General features: G+C 40.1%; 1 protein-coding gene across 1 annotated transcript in view; it reads right to left on the reverse strand.

Moving 5' to 3' along the window:
• SLC12A2 (solute carrier family 12 member 2) overlaps positions 1-16,689 on the reverse strand; it is a gene marked incomplete at its 5' end in the record, with an annotated part of 96,297 nt that overhangs the window by 44,817 nt on the left and 34,791 nt on the right. Inside the window, 5 exons of the mRNA XM_004696978.3 lie at positions 3,909-3,993; positions 4,088-4,215; positions 6,999-7,107; positions 8,095-8,205; positions 11,764-11,903. Of these exons, the coding sequence (XP_004697035.2) occupies positions 3,909-3,993; positions 4,088-4,215; positions 6,999-7,107; positions 8,095-8,205; positions 11,764-11,903 (573 nt within the window). The remainder of the gene's footprint in view (positions 1-3,908; positions 3,994-4,087; positions 4,216-6,998; positions 7,108-8,094; positions 8,206-11,763; positions 11,904-16,689) is intronic.

The following is a 16,689-nucleotide window of genomic DNA, read 5'->3' on the forward strand; positions in this document are numbered from 1 at the left end:
TCTTTAAACTCTCGAAAGTTTCAAATACCTCCAAATGTTTTATCCTTGAAGACTGGTCAAAGATCAAAGTGCTGTGGGGGAAAACTATTCTCATTTGAATGAACTTAATCCTGTTTGTACCATTTTCTCACAGGTCTTCTCAGACTTTAGGAAAATATTAGATACCCAAGACTTGTTTAAAATTAGTCAATGGGCACTGGGCCTCCACACAAGTACTCCCTCAACACAAGAACACTTTCTTCTATTAACCTGGCATTCCATGATGCGCACCTTCCTGACACGATCGCTGAAGACCAAGGGGTGCATAAACAAATGTGGTGAAGAAAGCTGATGGTGCCCGGCTATCAAAAGACATCGCATCTGGGGTCTTAAAGGCTTGAAGGTAAACAAGCGGCCATCTAGCTCAGAACAACAAAGCCCACATGGAAGAAGCACACCAGTCTGTGTGATCACAAGGTGTCGAAGAGATCAGGTATCAGGCATCAACAGAATAAAAAATCATATCATTGTGAATGAGGGGGCGTGCAGGGTGGAGACCCAAAGCCCATCTGTAGGCAATTGGACATCCCTTACAGAAGGGTCGTGGGGAAGAGACGAGCCATTCAGGGTGCAACACAGCAACGATGAAAAATACAACTTTCCTCTAGTTCCTAAATGCCTCCCCCCCTCCCCCCCCCTATCATGATCCCAATTCTACCTTACAAATCTGGCTAGACCAGAGGATGTACATTGGTACGGATAGGAACTGAAAACACAGGAAATCCAGGGCAGATGATCCCTTCAGGACCAGTGGTGACAGTGGCAATACCGGGAGGGTGGGGTGGAAAGGGGGAACCAATCACAAGGATCTACATATAACCTCCTCCCTGGGGAATGGACAGCAGAAAAGTGGGTGAAGGGAGATGTCAAACAGGGCAAGGTATGACAAAATAATAATTTATAAATTATCAAGGGTTCATGAGGAATGGGGATAGCGGGGAGGGAGGGAAAAATGAGGAGCTGATGCCCAGGGCTTAAGTGGAGAGCAAATGTTTTGAGAATGATGAGGGCAACGAATATACAAATGTGCTTTACACAATTGATGTATGTGTAGATTGTGATAAGAGTTGTATGAGCCCCTAATAAAATGATTTTTAAAAAATTAGTCAATGGGGCACACTAGGCATAGAGGAAAGACTACTGGTATGTTAATAATCTTTTTAACCTTTTGAAGCTGGGTGAAAGTTATATTGGGTTTATTTAACTATGCTTTCCTCTTAAAATTGAAAACTTACACAATAAAACATTTAAAAAGCTACCCTGAAATAACACTTCATTATTTGGAATAACTTCTAACGTGCAAGTAATAATCATGACAAGACGCACTGCCATGGTGGCTTCATAGGAACAACAGTGCGGATGGCGCAGGACCCAGCAGCACATCAGGGACGGTTTCCTTCTGCTGTGTGGGGGTCACAATGACACCTGACTTGATCTATTATTTTCGAAGTACTATTGCTTGATCATATGAGGTTAAAAACATACACAAAACATAACAGTCACACAAAACAAGGGCTAATGTAATGTAAAGACAGCCTTTACGCCTAAATGGCTTCAACTTTCCAATCAAACTGTGAAAAACCATCTCATATGTCTGAAACCATTGGGGAACTGAGTGGAGAGTGGGGCTCCATGTCTTCCATCAGCAGTAAAAGCAACTACGATTCTTTGTTATTTCATACTCTGCTGTCCTACATCTACAATTACTTGGAACAAAAGAGGCCCACTGCTTTGAGCAAGTTACACACCCACTGGTCTTAACCAGTGTCTTAACTGCTCAGCTACAGCACATCAGGGAAAATGGGTCACTCCTTACTATACCAAGGGCTAGTGCAAACAGAATAAAATGAGGGTTAGATAAAAATATAAAATGTTTACCTGTTACAACTAATTATACTCCAAGTGAAAGCATACTCAATTACATGAAAATAAAAATTTTATCTAGATAAAATTTATATAGATACTATACAAGAGCAATATTAGACTGTTGGATAAACCCAAATTCTTTTTCTTAATTTGTCATTTCAAAATCAATTTCAGAGATTTAAATATGAATAGTAGAAAAAAAAAACCCAACAACGCCAAATTCTTTTTTCCCCCTTTTTTTCCAAACTCTCTTACAAGGTAATTGAGCTCAATATACTGTTAGATAATGCTGTCTCTAATACATTCAAATTTCAAAATTACATTTAAGCAGACAGTGGCAGAGCTGGGAAAAATAGTTCTGTTGTTAGTTCTGAACAAATCATTTGTATGGCAATGCTGAAACGTTCTTATCCTGAAATGCAAGAGAAATTTCAGAAGTTAGAGACTCTGAAATGAAGTTTGTGATTCTTGATATGGGCGCTGCACTAATATTTGCCTATAATTTATAGTGTGTGTGAGATGTGGAACCATTTGGCTTGTGGTGGTGGAAAATTTAGCCCTCTCTAGAGATGGGTGATGGCGAAACAATGTGACTGCAGTACCTGGTACCACTGAATTGAACACAAGAGAGATGTTGAACTGGTCATGTACTAGATATAGTTTTGTAACATTATAAACATCTTACTTAAAGTACATATGCATTAAAAACAATACTTATATTTTCCTTATAATGTAATAAACTTGAGGCAATTTATAAATAGTCGGTGAATGCAAATTTTATGTTATTGCTATCTGTCCCAGAGGTAGCCCCCCACTCATGGTGACTACATGTACTACGTACAAAAGGCTGTCCACACCGCTGTGCTTCACAGGGTGTGCAGAAATTAGCTGACTTTTAGAAGCAGATCACAGGCCTTCTTGGTACATTCTAGTCTGGCAGCACTGCTTAGAGCTGTATGATGTCATAGCAACCCACCCTGACAGAGGGATCTGCAGGAAGTACTTTGGTCTGGAACTGCACTAGGTTCTTCTGCATGAAAAGAAAGGATTCTACCACCGAACTACCAAAAATTTGATAATTGGTAGTTATTCAATATTTACAGCAAAGCTTTCTGGGCGGAAATATTTATTTCAATTAAAGAATAGGTTTATAGTAAATAACTTTTTAAAGTTTTATTTACTTATAGTTCTTAAATTCATCTTTATCATCAAAACAACCCTATAGAACAACTGTCAATGATCGTTCACAAGTCTCTGAGCTTCAACGTTTTTTATAACAAGGACTTTGAACTAATATTAGGGGCTGAGGTGGAGGGCAAATGTTTTGAGAATGATGAGGGCAGCGAATGTACATATATATATGTGCTTGACACAATGGATGGATGGATTGTGATGAGAATTGTCCGAGCCCCCAATAAAATAATAAAAAAATAAAAAGGACTTTGAGACTGGCCACTCAAGTTCATTTTAAGTTTAAATACTGTGATTCTGTCAATGTATTTAAATGATTTTAAAGCATGTCAGTGAAGATAGAGAGATTTTAAATTCAAGTTAGTATTATTCAAATCCATGTTTGCCATGGTAAGAAAATAAATGTGCTAAATGATGTTGGAACAATTTTCATGTAATAAAGGTAAACGAAGATATATATAATCACCAGAAACAAAAATACTCAGATATGTCCAAATAATAGTAAGCGAATTTATATATGCTATGCTTTCTAAAAATCTAGCTCAGCCAATTTTAAGATTTTTCAGGTATTATTTTTACATAATTCTCTAGTTTAATATAATTAGTAAAATTTCTTGGGGCCAAACAAAGCATTTGGTGGTTTTCTACTTTTTTTAAAATTTTGGATTATAATTTTGGTCATTCCATGTTACTTTTAATTGAATTGTTTCTAAATTTCAAAGCCACAACTCAAACTCCATGAAAGTAAAATTTTATAGTAATGTATATCATGACACTGCTGAAAGACATAAGAAAAACCTAAGGTTATTTACCTACAGATACTGCAATTCCTACGTAAACCACTGTAGTAATTAAAATGGCCAAAAGGGTTCCTTTGGGTATGGCTGACTGAGGATCCTAAAAGACAAGAAAAATGTTTTAATCTACCTTGAGAAAGAAACATACAGACTATTTTTTTTCCCATCTCAGCGCAGCGCTTTTCAATACTTACTGCAAGATCACCTGAGATATTTGCTCCAGCCAGAATACCAGTTGCAGCAGGAAAAAAGATGGCAAACATAGAAAAGAAAGTCTCTTCCTCTCGAAAATCTGGTCCGAAGTTCTCAGAAAATATTTCTGCTGTAGAGAACAATGTGTTTTAGGGGGAAGTCAATTAGCAGCAGGCTTAGAACACAATCATTTAGGTTAAGAGTAACAGGTTGGTATAGATGATACACAACTGCTCTTCAATTAGCCACCAGTCCATTTCTGTAGGATTCATAATTACCTTGGGGCAAATATTATAACCAAGTACCAGTGCTGGGTTTTTCCTGTATGAGGAAAGAGTTAACCACCAAAAGGATATCTGATCTGGGTCCTGCCCTACAGTTTTGACATGTTATACTCAAACAAATAATACAAAAAGTGTTCAGAAAGCCCATGGCAAAATGGAATTAAAAGATAATGGAATTTCTCCAGAAGTATTTTAAAGTCCTCTTATATCATCATTTCTAGTGAAAGTTCACACAGCAAATTCGGTGCCTATTTGACAATTTCTACATACATAATTTAGGGACATGAGTGACAATTTCACCTCTCAGCATGCTCTATAGTTGAATTCTGATTGTTAGATTTTCAATTGTATTGTTTTCCAAATTTTCAGTAATTGTTTGGGGTCTGCTTTAGAGTAACTGCAGGAGCCCTGGTGATGTAGTGGTTACACATTGCCTTGCAGTGTGAAACTACTAGCCCAGCGGTCCTCAAATTTTTTAAACAGGGGGCCAGTTCACTGTCCCTCAGACCGTTGGAGGGCTGCACTATAGTTAAAAAAACAACAACAACAAAAAACTATGAACAAATTCCTATGGGCCCAGGATGAGTCGGCTGCTAAGCAGGACAGGCAGCAGCGGCAAAAACACCCAGCAGGCCGGATAAATGTCCTCGGAGGGCCGCATGTGGCCCACGGGACAGTTTGAGGACCCCTATAACTAGCCCCTCAGTAGGAGAAAGCCAGGGCTTTCCATGGAGTCCGTCTCAGAAACCCACGGGGGCAGTTCTACCCTGTGCTACAGGGCCACCATTAGATGGCATGGACTCCAGGCAGTGAGCTTGGAGCAACTGTTGAGTTTGGAATTTTCTAAAGGAACACCATATTCCAGGGTCCCATCCTTTATTTGGTATGACTACACACTTCTGACAAATATTATCTCTAGTCTAAGTGTAAATCAAAGCACTAGTAATCTGTTAATCTCAAAAGTCAAAGAAGAAAAGAGGCAGAGAAAAAAAAGGCACCACTTTTCATGTGGAAAATGATTTTCTGCAGCGCTTCCAACTTACATATAAGCTTCCAACTGATATTATTATCCAGTTTGCAGTATTTTCCATTATTATCAGTTTTCCAAGTGGGGACCTACTTGATTTTTGAGGATATTCATAGTCTGCCAGATGATTTAACTAAGGCACTTGAGGCAAATATCCTTTCCATTTGTGCAATAAAGCAGTGCTTCAAGCAGTCTCACAGTTTGAATCTACACATTTTAATCTATTCTAAAAGGCAGACTTAATCAATCAACTGACAGCCATATTCCATATCAAGCACCTAGTGTGTGCCAGGTCCTATACCAGAGATAGCTACTAGCCCAAAGAACTCAGAGATACAGTGTTAACAATATGAACATTGCTCTTGCCAGTCATGGAACGTGAAGTCTCATTCGGGGGTCACAAATAAGCAACAGTTGACAGTTAAACACACTGATGGAAATGAGGTTTTATGAAAAAAAATAAAAGAGGGAGAAATTAACTTATGCTAAAGAAAAATAGAACTGAAAAGATGATATGTAAACAGGCGATAGTGAGCTATAATTAGCCATGTAACTGATCATGGGAAGCACAGTTAAAGGCTCTGGGCTATGAAAATGGTTAGCTGTTTTGAGAAAGTAAATAAAGGCCAGACTGTTAATGAATGGAGAAATGAGATCAACAAGCTCAAATGAGACTGATGAGCTCAAATGTAAAGATGTAAAGTTTAGGCCTATCACCTTATATTACTACAATTGAAAAGTGAACAAAGCAAGTGAGTGATTTTCCTCTAATTCTGTAGCATACAGAATTAGAGGAAGCAAATTTAGGTTACATAAAGGAAGCAAAATTAAACGGTTACTGAGTTTAGGCAGGTGGCATCACAAAAATATTTTAAATGAACTAAATGTATTTAATTACAAATGTTTCCGTACCTCAAGTGTCCATTAACTGATAAAAATTTGGCTTATTCATTATTAGCCGCTACAATCAAATCAATTCTCATTCAATTAACAACCCTGTATAGGGTTTCTGAAACTGTAAAATCTTTACGAGAGCCACTGGCCTCCATGTTTTTCTGAGAGAGGCTGGTGGGTTTGAGCTAGCAACCTTACGGCTGGCAGTTCAATATTTATCTGACATGCTAGCACTCAAATATTATGGAGTATTATTCAGCAATACAGAGAAATAAATTCTGAAGCATGCTACAAAACCCATCAATCTTAAAAATGTCATACCCAGTTAATTACCACAAAGAGACAAACATTCTATGATTTTACTCATATGAATTACTTGTAACAAGCAAACAGATGGACACCAAGTTTATTTGTGGTTACCAAGGAATGGAAATCATTGTTTAAAGTTTGTTTTAGAAAATGAACACCTTCTGGAAACATGACAGTGACGGTGACTCACTACAGTGAATGTAATTAAGGCCACTGACTTAAAACTGTTAAAATGGTAAGCTATTTCGTTAAGCTATTTCATTACACACATATGAAACTGAAAAACGAAACCAAACTTTGCTACTCATGACTTCTGAAATTTCAATAGTAACAAGATTAACTTCGCTTCAATGCTATGGAATAAAATATGCATCTTTAAAAAAACTCCATTTTACTTACATTTATAACCAAAGAAACCTTTGGGTTTCTTGCTATCCAATGGGATAAATGTTCCTATGATGAAATCAGCAATAGCAAGTAGCAGAATCACCAAAAGAACAATTTGAGCCTGGAATGTTAAACAAGAAAAATGGAAATCAATCCTTTCCCTGTGTCTACATTGATCCAATTTCAAGAGACTCCAACTTCCCCAGGCCTCACGCAATGAAAGAACTATCCTGTCTTCAACACACTGCTAGAAACAAAGCACTCATGCAAAACTAGACCATCTCTAAGGGTAAAAACTATGTGTATGCTAATCAGACCCCAGGTAGGATGGAATCTGATTCTGTCACCATTAATTTGTACAAAAGAATGTAAATTACTTAATTGTATACAAATATGGCTTCCAATGAGTAACAACCACGGGAAAGCTATTCTTTCAGACGGTCTTCATTTTTGGTTAGGTAAATATTATCAAGCTCATAAATATGTATGTGACTCTTGTATGACCTACTAAAGAAGACCTGGAGCCCTGGGGAGTGACTTTGGAGCCCTCAGTAAGGAGCACATGTGTGGGCATCTCCAGGAGACAAGATCAGTGCTCTCACATGCTCTAACTCAAAGACACGGAAACATTTCCCTGGGGCTTTTCTAACAGATTAACATTTTGTTTTTTGCCCTGGAAATTGTGGCATTGGCTTTCATACAGATAACTTCTGGTATTTCAATAGCAAGGAATAAGATTAGCCTCAGCTTATTTTCCTGTGTTTATTTTTAAAGTGACCTTTTAGTAAATTACAGAGCCAAGAGTTTAATTTGGGCTCCCTAATATACTAACCTAAGCATTTTTAGGTAAGTACAAATCAAGGTTGGGGTGGAGAAGTGCAAAGTTCAAAATTTAGGAAGTACTGTGTTTAACTGGATCCTAGACTTGTAGCTCCAAATATTCCTATCTTGTCAATTACACAAAAACTTTACACATTAACTCCTGTGAAAATGACCACTTATGAATCACAAGAATCTGAAACTACTACTACACTTTAGAACATTCCCAAAACATGAGCTATTAAAGTTCACCTGCTAAATAACTGCAGGTGTTCCTAGCATTACTTACTTTTGCTTCCCATTCCATTCCAGCTAATGAGATACCTAGAAGCAACACAATGGTAATGGCTCCAATAATTCGGATATCATTGATATAATCTATCATAAGTATGGAATGTTCCTAAAAAGGAAAGATTACAAAATTAATAAGCGGTATTAGTTTACATAAACTCTTTAAATTTTTGAAACATTTGAGATATAAAAGCACCATAAATTCAGAAGTTGAATAAATGCTTATTTAATGAATAAGCCTAAATCAGGAAGCCATGGTGATGTAGTGGAAGAATGCTCAACTTTCTCCAGGGGCTCAGCTGGTAGGTTCGAAACACAATCCTTCCAGTTAGCAGCTGAGTGCTTTAACCACTGCGCCAGGTTCCTTAAAAATAATAAGTCGTGAAATCTAAAACTAATATAGTTAATTCCTATTTACTATACTATTGCGGTAGCATGAGAACAATTACAAGGATGGCGCAGGACCGGGCAATGTTTTGTTCTGCTGGGCATCCAATTGCTATGAGTCGGAATTAACTCAACAACAGCTAACAACCACTGAGTGGCATCCAAGTTTCTGAAGACAGCCAAGTCTGATAGAATGTTAATACTGTCAAACAGTGTGGAGGTGCCCGTATGACAAAGTGGGCTACACGCAGGGCTGCTAGCGACAGGATCAGCAATTCAAACTCATCAGCCAGGCTATGCTAGAGAGATCCTACGTTTCTGCTCCTGTAGAGTTTCAGCTTCAGAAACCCAAAGGGGTAATTCTATTCTGTTCTCAGGGTCTCTGTGCGCCAAATTGACTCAGTAGCAGCGAGTTTGCTTTTGGTTTTGTAGTTAACATAGACCAAGTAACAAGCAAATAAAAGCTAAGTAGTGCTGACAGAATTTTTTTTAAGCTAAGTGGTAGAAATATATTTTATATCTATTGTGATTAATGAACTCATTTTCCGACCTGGGCCGGTTCACCCCTCCTTAGGCAACCTGGTGGCCCCCGCTCCCGGGAGGTCACCATATTGATGCCGAACTTAGTGCGGACACCCGATCGGCATAGCGCACTGCAGCCCAGAACTCCTGGACTCAAGCGATCCTCCAGCCTCAGCCTCCCGAGTAGCTGGGACTACAGGCGCGCGCCACCACGCCCGGCAATGAACTCATTTTTAATGTGTCTTTTATCTTGCCTTAGGAAAACAAATGAACATACCTTCATGCTGTTGCCCCACACTGTTCTCATTCCATTAAGAAAAATTATTTGTAGTTTAATTTTTCTTTTTAAAAAAGCTGTTAGCTCCCAAATAGTTAAGAATTGTGATATCCTAATCAACCAAGTAAACAGATATGTATGAAATATACAACCTAAAACAAATTGCCACTGAGATGATTCTCTAACTCAGGCCCTAGACAGGGCTCCTAAAGCTTAGCTTGTAAATCTTTACAGAAGCAGAGTTTCTGAGACTGTACCTGTTTATTGGAGTAGAAAACCCCATCTTTCTCCTGAGAAGTGGCTGGTGGATTCAAACTGCCCACCTTGTGGATTCCCGCCCAATGCAAAACCAGTATGCCAGCAGGGGTTTGGAATCCTAAGGGGCACTTCAATTCTGTCCTGCAAGGTTTTTATCAAGTCGACAAACATGTTTGGTGGTTCTGGTTGACTGTACTACATATGACTGTAAAAGTTACACCTAATCCAACCTGAACAAACACACGTGTTGATTGAGGTTCGCCTCATCTAATGGTGTGGAACCCTATTTCACTCCTCCTGCTTTTATTACACACATCCCAATGACTCAAGATTTTCTCTCCAAAGTGTTCTCTTCTAAACTCCAACTGCTCTCCTTGGCTACGTATCACTCTAGTTCCTTAAGCTAGCTAATCTAAAACTAAACTTCCCCAGAATCTGTGCTACAATAAATGCCATGGACTTCAACCTGTATGTTGAAGTTGGACATGTGCAAATAAATTGGACATTTTCATCTTTATTCAATCCCCAAATCTAACCACTTGTTTATAAAACTCCTAACATTCAACCACACCTTACTAACCCTGCTGGCCAGTTTTCATAAGCCACCATCTCTTCTCTCAGGACTACTTTTTTATTTTCGTAGAAATCTGTCTTTATTTTCCATCAATCTTATTTCCATTTTGTAGACATCATGGAAGACCAGCTCAAGACCACTCGGTGGCCATTCCTACCCACTCAGTGGCTTCAGCAGTGGGAGCTGCAGACCGTCTTCAGTTGCGGGCTGAGCGCTCCAGCCTTCAGTGGGGAACTGCTGGATCAGCACTGAGGGCACCAGCAGCCGTCCCCCTCACGCTGAACCACAGTAACCTCGGACGCAGAAGCAGTTCATTCACCCTGAAACTCTTCCTTGGCCATGGCCTTTCAGCTCTTCCTTTTTAATCTCCTCTGAATCTCTGTAAAATTGGAAGTCAGACATGACCTCCCACGGGTATTCCCGGGAGATGGTGCTCTGCATGTGCAGAACTTCCCGGGCCAGCATCCCCATCAGGCCCACGGAGTGAGCTCCCTTGTTGTTACATGGGATGGCAATGTCCATGTAGCGTAGAGAATCTGTGTTACACAGAGCAATGGTGGGCAAGTGAACGTCAGAGGCCTCTGCGAGGGGCTGATGGTCAGCCCTGGGGTCAGTCACCACCAGAAGCCGTGGCTCCCGGAAGGCTGCCTGATCTGGTTAGTGAAGGCTCCGGGAGTGAAGGGCCCAGCAACTGGAGTAGCTCCAGTGGCGGGAACAAACTTCAGCACAGCGCGCTGGCCTGTGTTCCTGGAAGATGACGCTGACGTCAGCAGGGTTTTCAATGGCAACAATGGCGCGAGCTGCCAACAGGAGCTTCTCCCAGGTCCTCTTCAGGTTTATGATGGAGATGCCATCACTTTCCCTTTGCAGATGCATTGTCCCACCTGGAAGTCAAGGGTGGTGCCACCTAAATGGGCTCCTGCAGCAAGGAATTTGAGGACATCCTCCTCCTCCAGCTGCAGGACGTCAATGGCTCCACACACTGTGAAAGTTCCCCCTTTAAGTTGTGCCAGGAACTAGGACAAAGTAGGGACCCTGCTCTGGGTAGCGCGGAAAGGCAGGACAACTACCATTAATTGACTGATGTTCTCCCTGTGTGAACCTTTTGAATCTATGCTCTATTGTGGTCAGATGTTTCTCTGGGGCCTAAATCTGACCTTGTAGCGGTCCCCAACATAACACTCAGGGAATTTTATGGTGAAAACAGTGAAGAAACAAACTCAAACTCAACCAGACCCTTCTGGACTTCATCTTGCTGCTTTATGATTCAGCCGTATTGAAATATTTGGTTTCCTTAATGCATTAAATTCTATCACTTCCAGAATTTTGTTTCCTTTACTTTTCCCATTCTAATGCTAGTATCTAGATTCTTCCTCAGAGGACCCTTCTCTAGGTGCTCAAACACCCCAGTCCCTAATAGTCGTTACATGCTTGCCCCACTTTTGTTGCAAAGACCATTCATGGCTACTGAATTCTCATACTTCCCCCTCCCCTTTTCTTTGGGGGTGGGGTGTCTCTATATTCTCAAACCAAGTGTCTTAAAGTACAATTTCTTGTACAACACTGTTCATCATGTTTCTAAAAAAGTGCGCGCCAAGTAGTCGTCAATTACAATGAGTGAATGAAGGGCTCAGAGCAGAGGGAATTACCTTAAGCAACTGTACCACCGTTTCTGCAAATCCAACCACATACATAGCAACTGCAACAGCATTAGCAAAAGCGAAGATAAGGCCAATTGCACCACCAAATTCTGGCCCTAGACTTCTAGATATTAGATAATATGCTCCACCTTAAAAAAAGGGAGGGGGGAATAGTGAAATTAGGATTTAAAGCAACAAACAACCTTATTTTGAAATGCTGAATTCCACAAAACAGATCACAAAGTACACACCTATAAAAAGGACAGCAGTTAAACTATGAGACAAGTGAGTGACTGGGTATATTTGCAGAAATAAAATGCCCCAAACAATACTTTAAAACTATTGTATTCATTAAGATAGCACCAGTCAGGGCATTTCCCCCCATTTTTAAGATCACCTTGTTATTTAAGTCCCAATTTCTCCTCTAAATCTTAAAAGTGGGTCTTCCCCCATCATATTACAGATAGCAAGGCTATTGTAGCTAAGTGCTTGTCCAATCACTTCTGATCATAGCTTGAGCCCATTTCGTAGCCATTGTGTCAATCCATCACCTCCAGGGTTTTCCCCTTTTTACTACCCTTCTGCTTTACCAAGCATATCTTTTTTCAGCAACTGGTCTCTCCTAATATGTCCGAAGTACTTGAGACTTACTGTCGCAATCCTTGCATTAAGGAGCACTCTCTGGCTGTACTTTTTCCAAGACAGATGTTTGGTTTTTTCAGAAATCCATAGTACTTTTAATATTCTTCACCAGCACCATAATTCAAATACATTGATATTTATCTTCAGTCTTCCTTACTTAATTCCAACTTTCACACACATATGAGGCAATTGAAAAAACCAATTGTTTGGCGGATAAAAAAGGGTTATAGTGTCGGGAAAACTGAACACACAAGATTATCAGAGGCTATGCAGAAAACACAACCATCTTGCTGAAAGTAAGGAGAACTTGAAGATCAAGGATGGCAGTCTTCCTAAGCACAACTCAATATACAGATCAAAATCCTCACAAATGGACCAGTAGGTGAAATTGTGATGAAAGTAGAAAAAAATTGAAGTTGCCAAGGATTTCGACTTGCTTGCATCCACAATCCTCATGGAAACAGTAGTCAAGGGATCAAAGAACAAATTGTGCTGGATGAATCTGCTACACAAGACCTTTTGAAAGTGTTGAAAGGAAAGGTGCTTACTTTGAGGACTAAGGTGCCCTTACCTAAGCCATGGTATTTTCAATAGCCTCATATGCATGTGAAAGTTGGACGCTGAATAAGGAAGATTGAAGAAGAATCAATGCGTCTGAATTATGGTGCTGGCAAAGAATAATTCAAGTTCATAATCTACCTACAGAACAAACAGATCTGCCTGGAAGAAGCACAGCCAGAATGCTCCTTCAAAGCAAGGATGGGGAGCGGTTGTCTCAAGTACGTTGCAAGAAGAGATCAGTCCCTGGAGAAGCACATCATGGTTGGTAAACAGCGGAAAAGATGAAAGTCCCCGACAAGATGGCACAGCGAATGCCCACAATGGGCTCTACCATGAGAACAATTGTGAGCAGGACCAGGTAGTATTTTGTTCTCTTGTACATCAAGTTGCTATAAGTTGAAACCATCTGATGGCCCATAACAACAACTCAAATAACAACACCTATGAGAGGACCAACAAGGTAACATTGCCCAAAAGCAAATAGGAGACACAAGAGTCCATGGAACACAGATAAATGGACAGAGAACCAAGGGTGAAAATGGAGAGTTCTGACACACAGTGATAATCACAGAAAAAAGCCTGTGTACAAACAAGTCAATAGAAACCTAATTTGCTATGTGAACTTTCACCAAAAGCACAATAAAACGTTCAAATCTGACATGATTTCAATAGTTTATTGTAGTATGATAGGGTGTGCTCTGGTGGCACTGTGGAATACAAATTAGGCTGCTCACTATTCAAATTCACCAGTTGCTCTGTGAGAAAAAGATGAATCTGCCTGCTCCCATAAAGATTTAGTCCTAGAAATCCTATTTAGGGTCACAACAAGTTGGTACTGTGAAAACTGAACTTGCTAAATATATATTATGTACTATATATATACATATAAATATACACACACTTATGTGTTTTATTGTCTGCTCTTCTTACCCATACAAATTATAAGTGTAATTTACATTAATTATGCATTAAATAAGATATGCTTCAAGACTACAGAATCATGTCTACACGTTAGGTTTCAGAAAAATAACAGCTACTATGATCACCTAGAACATAAGCTCTATGAGACTGGTCTGATGTGGACACGCACAGTGATTATCACAAAGGAAGTGCTCCACAATTACTTGCCGATTAAAATACAAATAATACTGAAAACTCTATCTTAATGCATGGAATAGCAGGGTTTATATTGCCTCTATGTTTTCAAACTACCTTCCAATTTTATACAGCCTGAGTTTTTATTTGAAAGAGTATTGGTCTATACTTTCAAAAAACTTAGTTCAGGAATATTCCACCCCCGCCCCTTGCATTCAGCCCTCAAAAATACAGTTTCCATTGAATGGATTCCACCTTATGGGAATCCCATGAGCGTCAGATTCCTAGACCATGCTCCATCCATTGTCAGTAGAAGTTTGTGTGCTGTCTTGTTGACCAGGTTTCAGCAGAGCTTCCAAAATGAGGAAAGCTATTAAAAGGCCTGGTGATTAATTAGTCAAAGGAATTGACCCATAGATTGCAATGGTCTGATCTGCATTCAGTCGTGAACAGTGCTGGACCAAGCAGCATTTGTTCCCACGGTTCATGGGGTCATCAAGAGTTGTGGGCCAAGTCGACAATAGCTATCGAGTATTCTCCCACGTGTGATACCAAAATTAAGCCAAACTTACTGCCACTGAGTCAATCCCAACTAACAGTAACCCTATAGAACCGAAAAGAACTGCTCGTAGGGTTTCCCAGACTAGAAATCTCTATAGGAGCAGACCTCATCTGTCTCTGGGGGAGACGTTGTGGGGTAGAGGTGGCGTGTGTGCCAAGCTGTGGTGAGTAGGTTACTAAGCCACAAGGTTTCCAGGGTAAATTCAGAGGAGATAAAAGAAAAAAAATTCATAGAATGTCTCATCAAAAAACACAGGTGACAGTAACTATCTGTGATGCAGCTTATTTATTCTGTAAAGATCTCCAAAGTTATCAACTGAGAGGCAGAAAAACAAACACCATCTAGCAAAGGCTCAGTTAGTAATCATGGTACTTGCTTTAAATTAATGATTTAAAAACAATTTATTTACTTTGGTTTTTCCTACAAGTTTCATTACTCTGGCAGAGTGAAATTTGAAAACTATCCATAAACCAAACTAAACTCACTGCCATCCAGCTGATTCCAATGTACAGCAACCCTCTAGGACAGGGTAAACACCCCCGGCGGGTTTCTAAGACTGTTAACTGTTGAAAGGAGTAAAAACTCTTATCTTGTTTCCTAAAAACTGTCAACAGTACTGAAAAATAAAACAGTTTTCAGGTCACATCCTAAAAACCTATACCATAGGTTCCCATTCTTATTTGGCCTACACCTTTTCAGAAAAAATAAAATAAAAATTACTGAGCATCCCTTGGCAATTAAAAATGTTTGTGCCATACCACATAGGACAGGATAAAGTATAGGTATCTATTTTTTTCTCAGTCCTACCACCCCCTGCTTAGATTGTTCCAGCTCCCCGCAGGGAGTGGTGTCACCTATTTTAGGAATCACTAATTCATACCTTCACTGAGACTGAATTTATATGCAAAACCGTCCAGGATTTGTGCTACCACTGGCTTCATGCCTCATTGCTCTTAAATTTCACAACCTAGATTCCAAGGCTGAAGGATAAAGAGAAGTTACCTGATGACTTATCAATCTTCTGAAATAGCTACCATTTTTTCAACTTATTTCGAGTCCTACAGTAAAATGGATTGCTTTCACATGGCCTCTAGCTTTGACCTTGGTACCCCACCACATTACTGAGAAGTATGCAAACTGGGTGCATGGAACCCACCAATGAGTGTGGACAGCAAACTGCAACTTATTACTTCAAAGCCACCAGCTGCCGCTTTCTACTTTAATTACAGTCTCAGAAACCCACAGGAGCAGTTCTGCCTCATCACATGTGGTCTTGATGAGTCAGCATCACCTCGAAGACAGCTAGTTTTGTTTGGTAGTGTGATGGGTTATGAGTTTGGCTATTAACCTAACTGCATTCAGATACCAGTCCAGCAGCTAGAAAACAGTTGAGGTTTCTGCTCCTGTAAAAGATTTTCAGCCTGATCAGAGCACACAGGAGCATATGAAGGGAGAGGAAGAGAGAGTGGAACACATCCTAGCCCACCAAGGCCTGGGGGCAATATTCCCACTCAGAACAGCCAAAGCAGAGAGGACAATAGGGCCGGCCACACTACAAGACACAATGTCCCTCACTGACCCCGAGTGCTACGGGGTGCAACATTGGAGACAGTGCAGGAATTGGGTCCAATTTGACCCCACAACACTGAGGCAAAACACTAAGGGTGTGCAACAGAACTGCAAGGAGAACAGAGCAACAAAGCCCCCAGGGAATGCCAAAAACAGACTTTGGGGCCAGGGCGTGGTGCCCCATCAGACTCGACCAGAAAAAACTCCTAAAGGTCAACAAACAGACCTTGAACTATTTACAGGCTTTTCTTTATTTGTCCTTGGTTTTTTGTTGCTCTTTTGTTGCTTTGTTTTACTATGTCTTGTTTTTTGTGAATATTATCTCTGCAGGTCTAATAGATAGGTGAGATAAACAATCTGAAGGAGAAAACAAGGGGACCAACTATCCAGGAGGATATGGGAGAGGGGAAGGCAGGGGAAAGGAAGTGGGTGTTAACAAACCCAGGAACAAGGGAACAATAAGTGATCCAAAATAGATGGCGAGGAGGGTGTAGGAGGCCTGGTAG

This window comes from Echinops telfairi, unplaced genomic scaffold (assembly GCF_000313985.2).
Source record: "Echinops telfairi isolate 266 unplaced genomic scaffold, ASM31398v2 ScPeMD7_7469;HRSCAF=8507_1, whole genome shotgun sequence".
In the NCBI taxonomy this organism is placed as follows: Eukaryota; Metazoa; Chordata; class Mammalia; order Afrosoricida; family Tenrecidae; genus Echinops; species Echinops telfairi.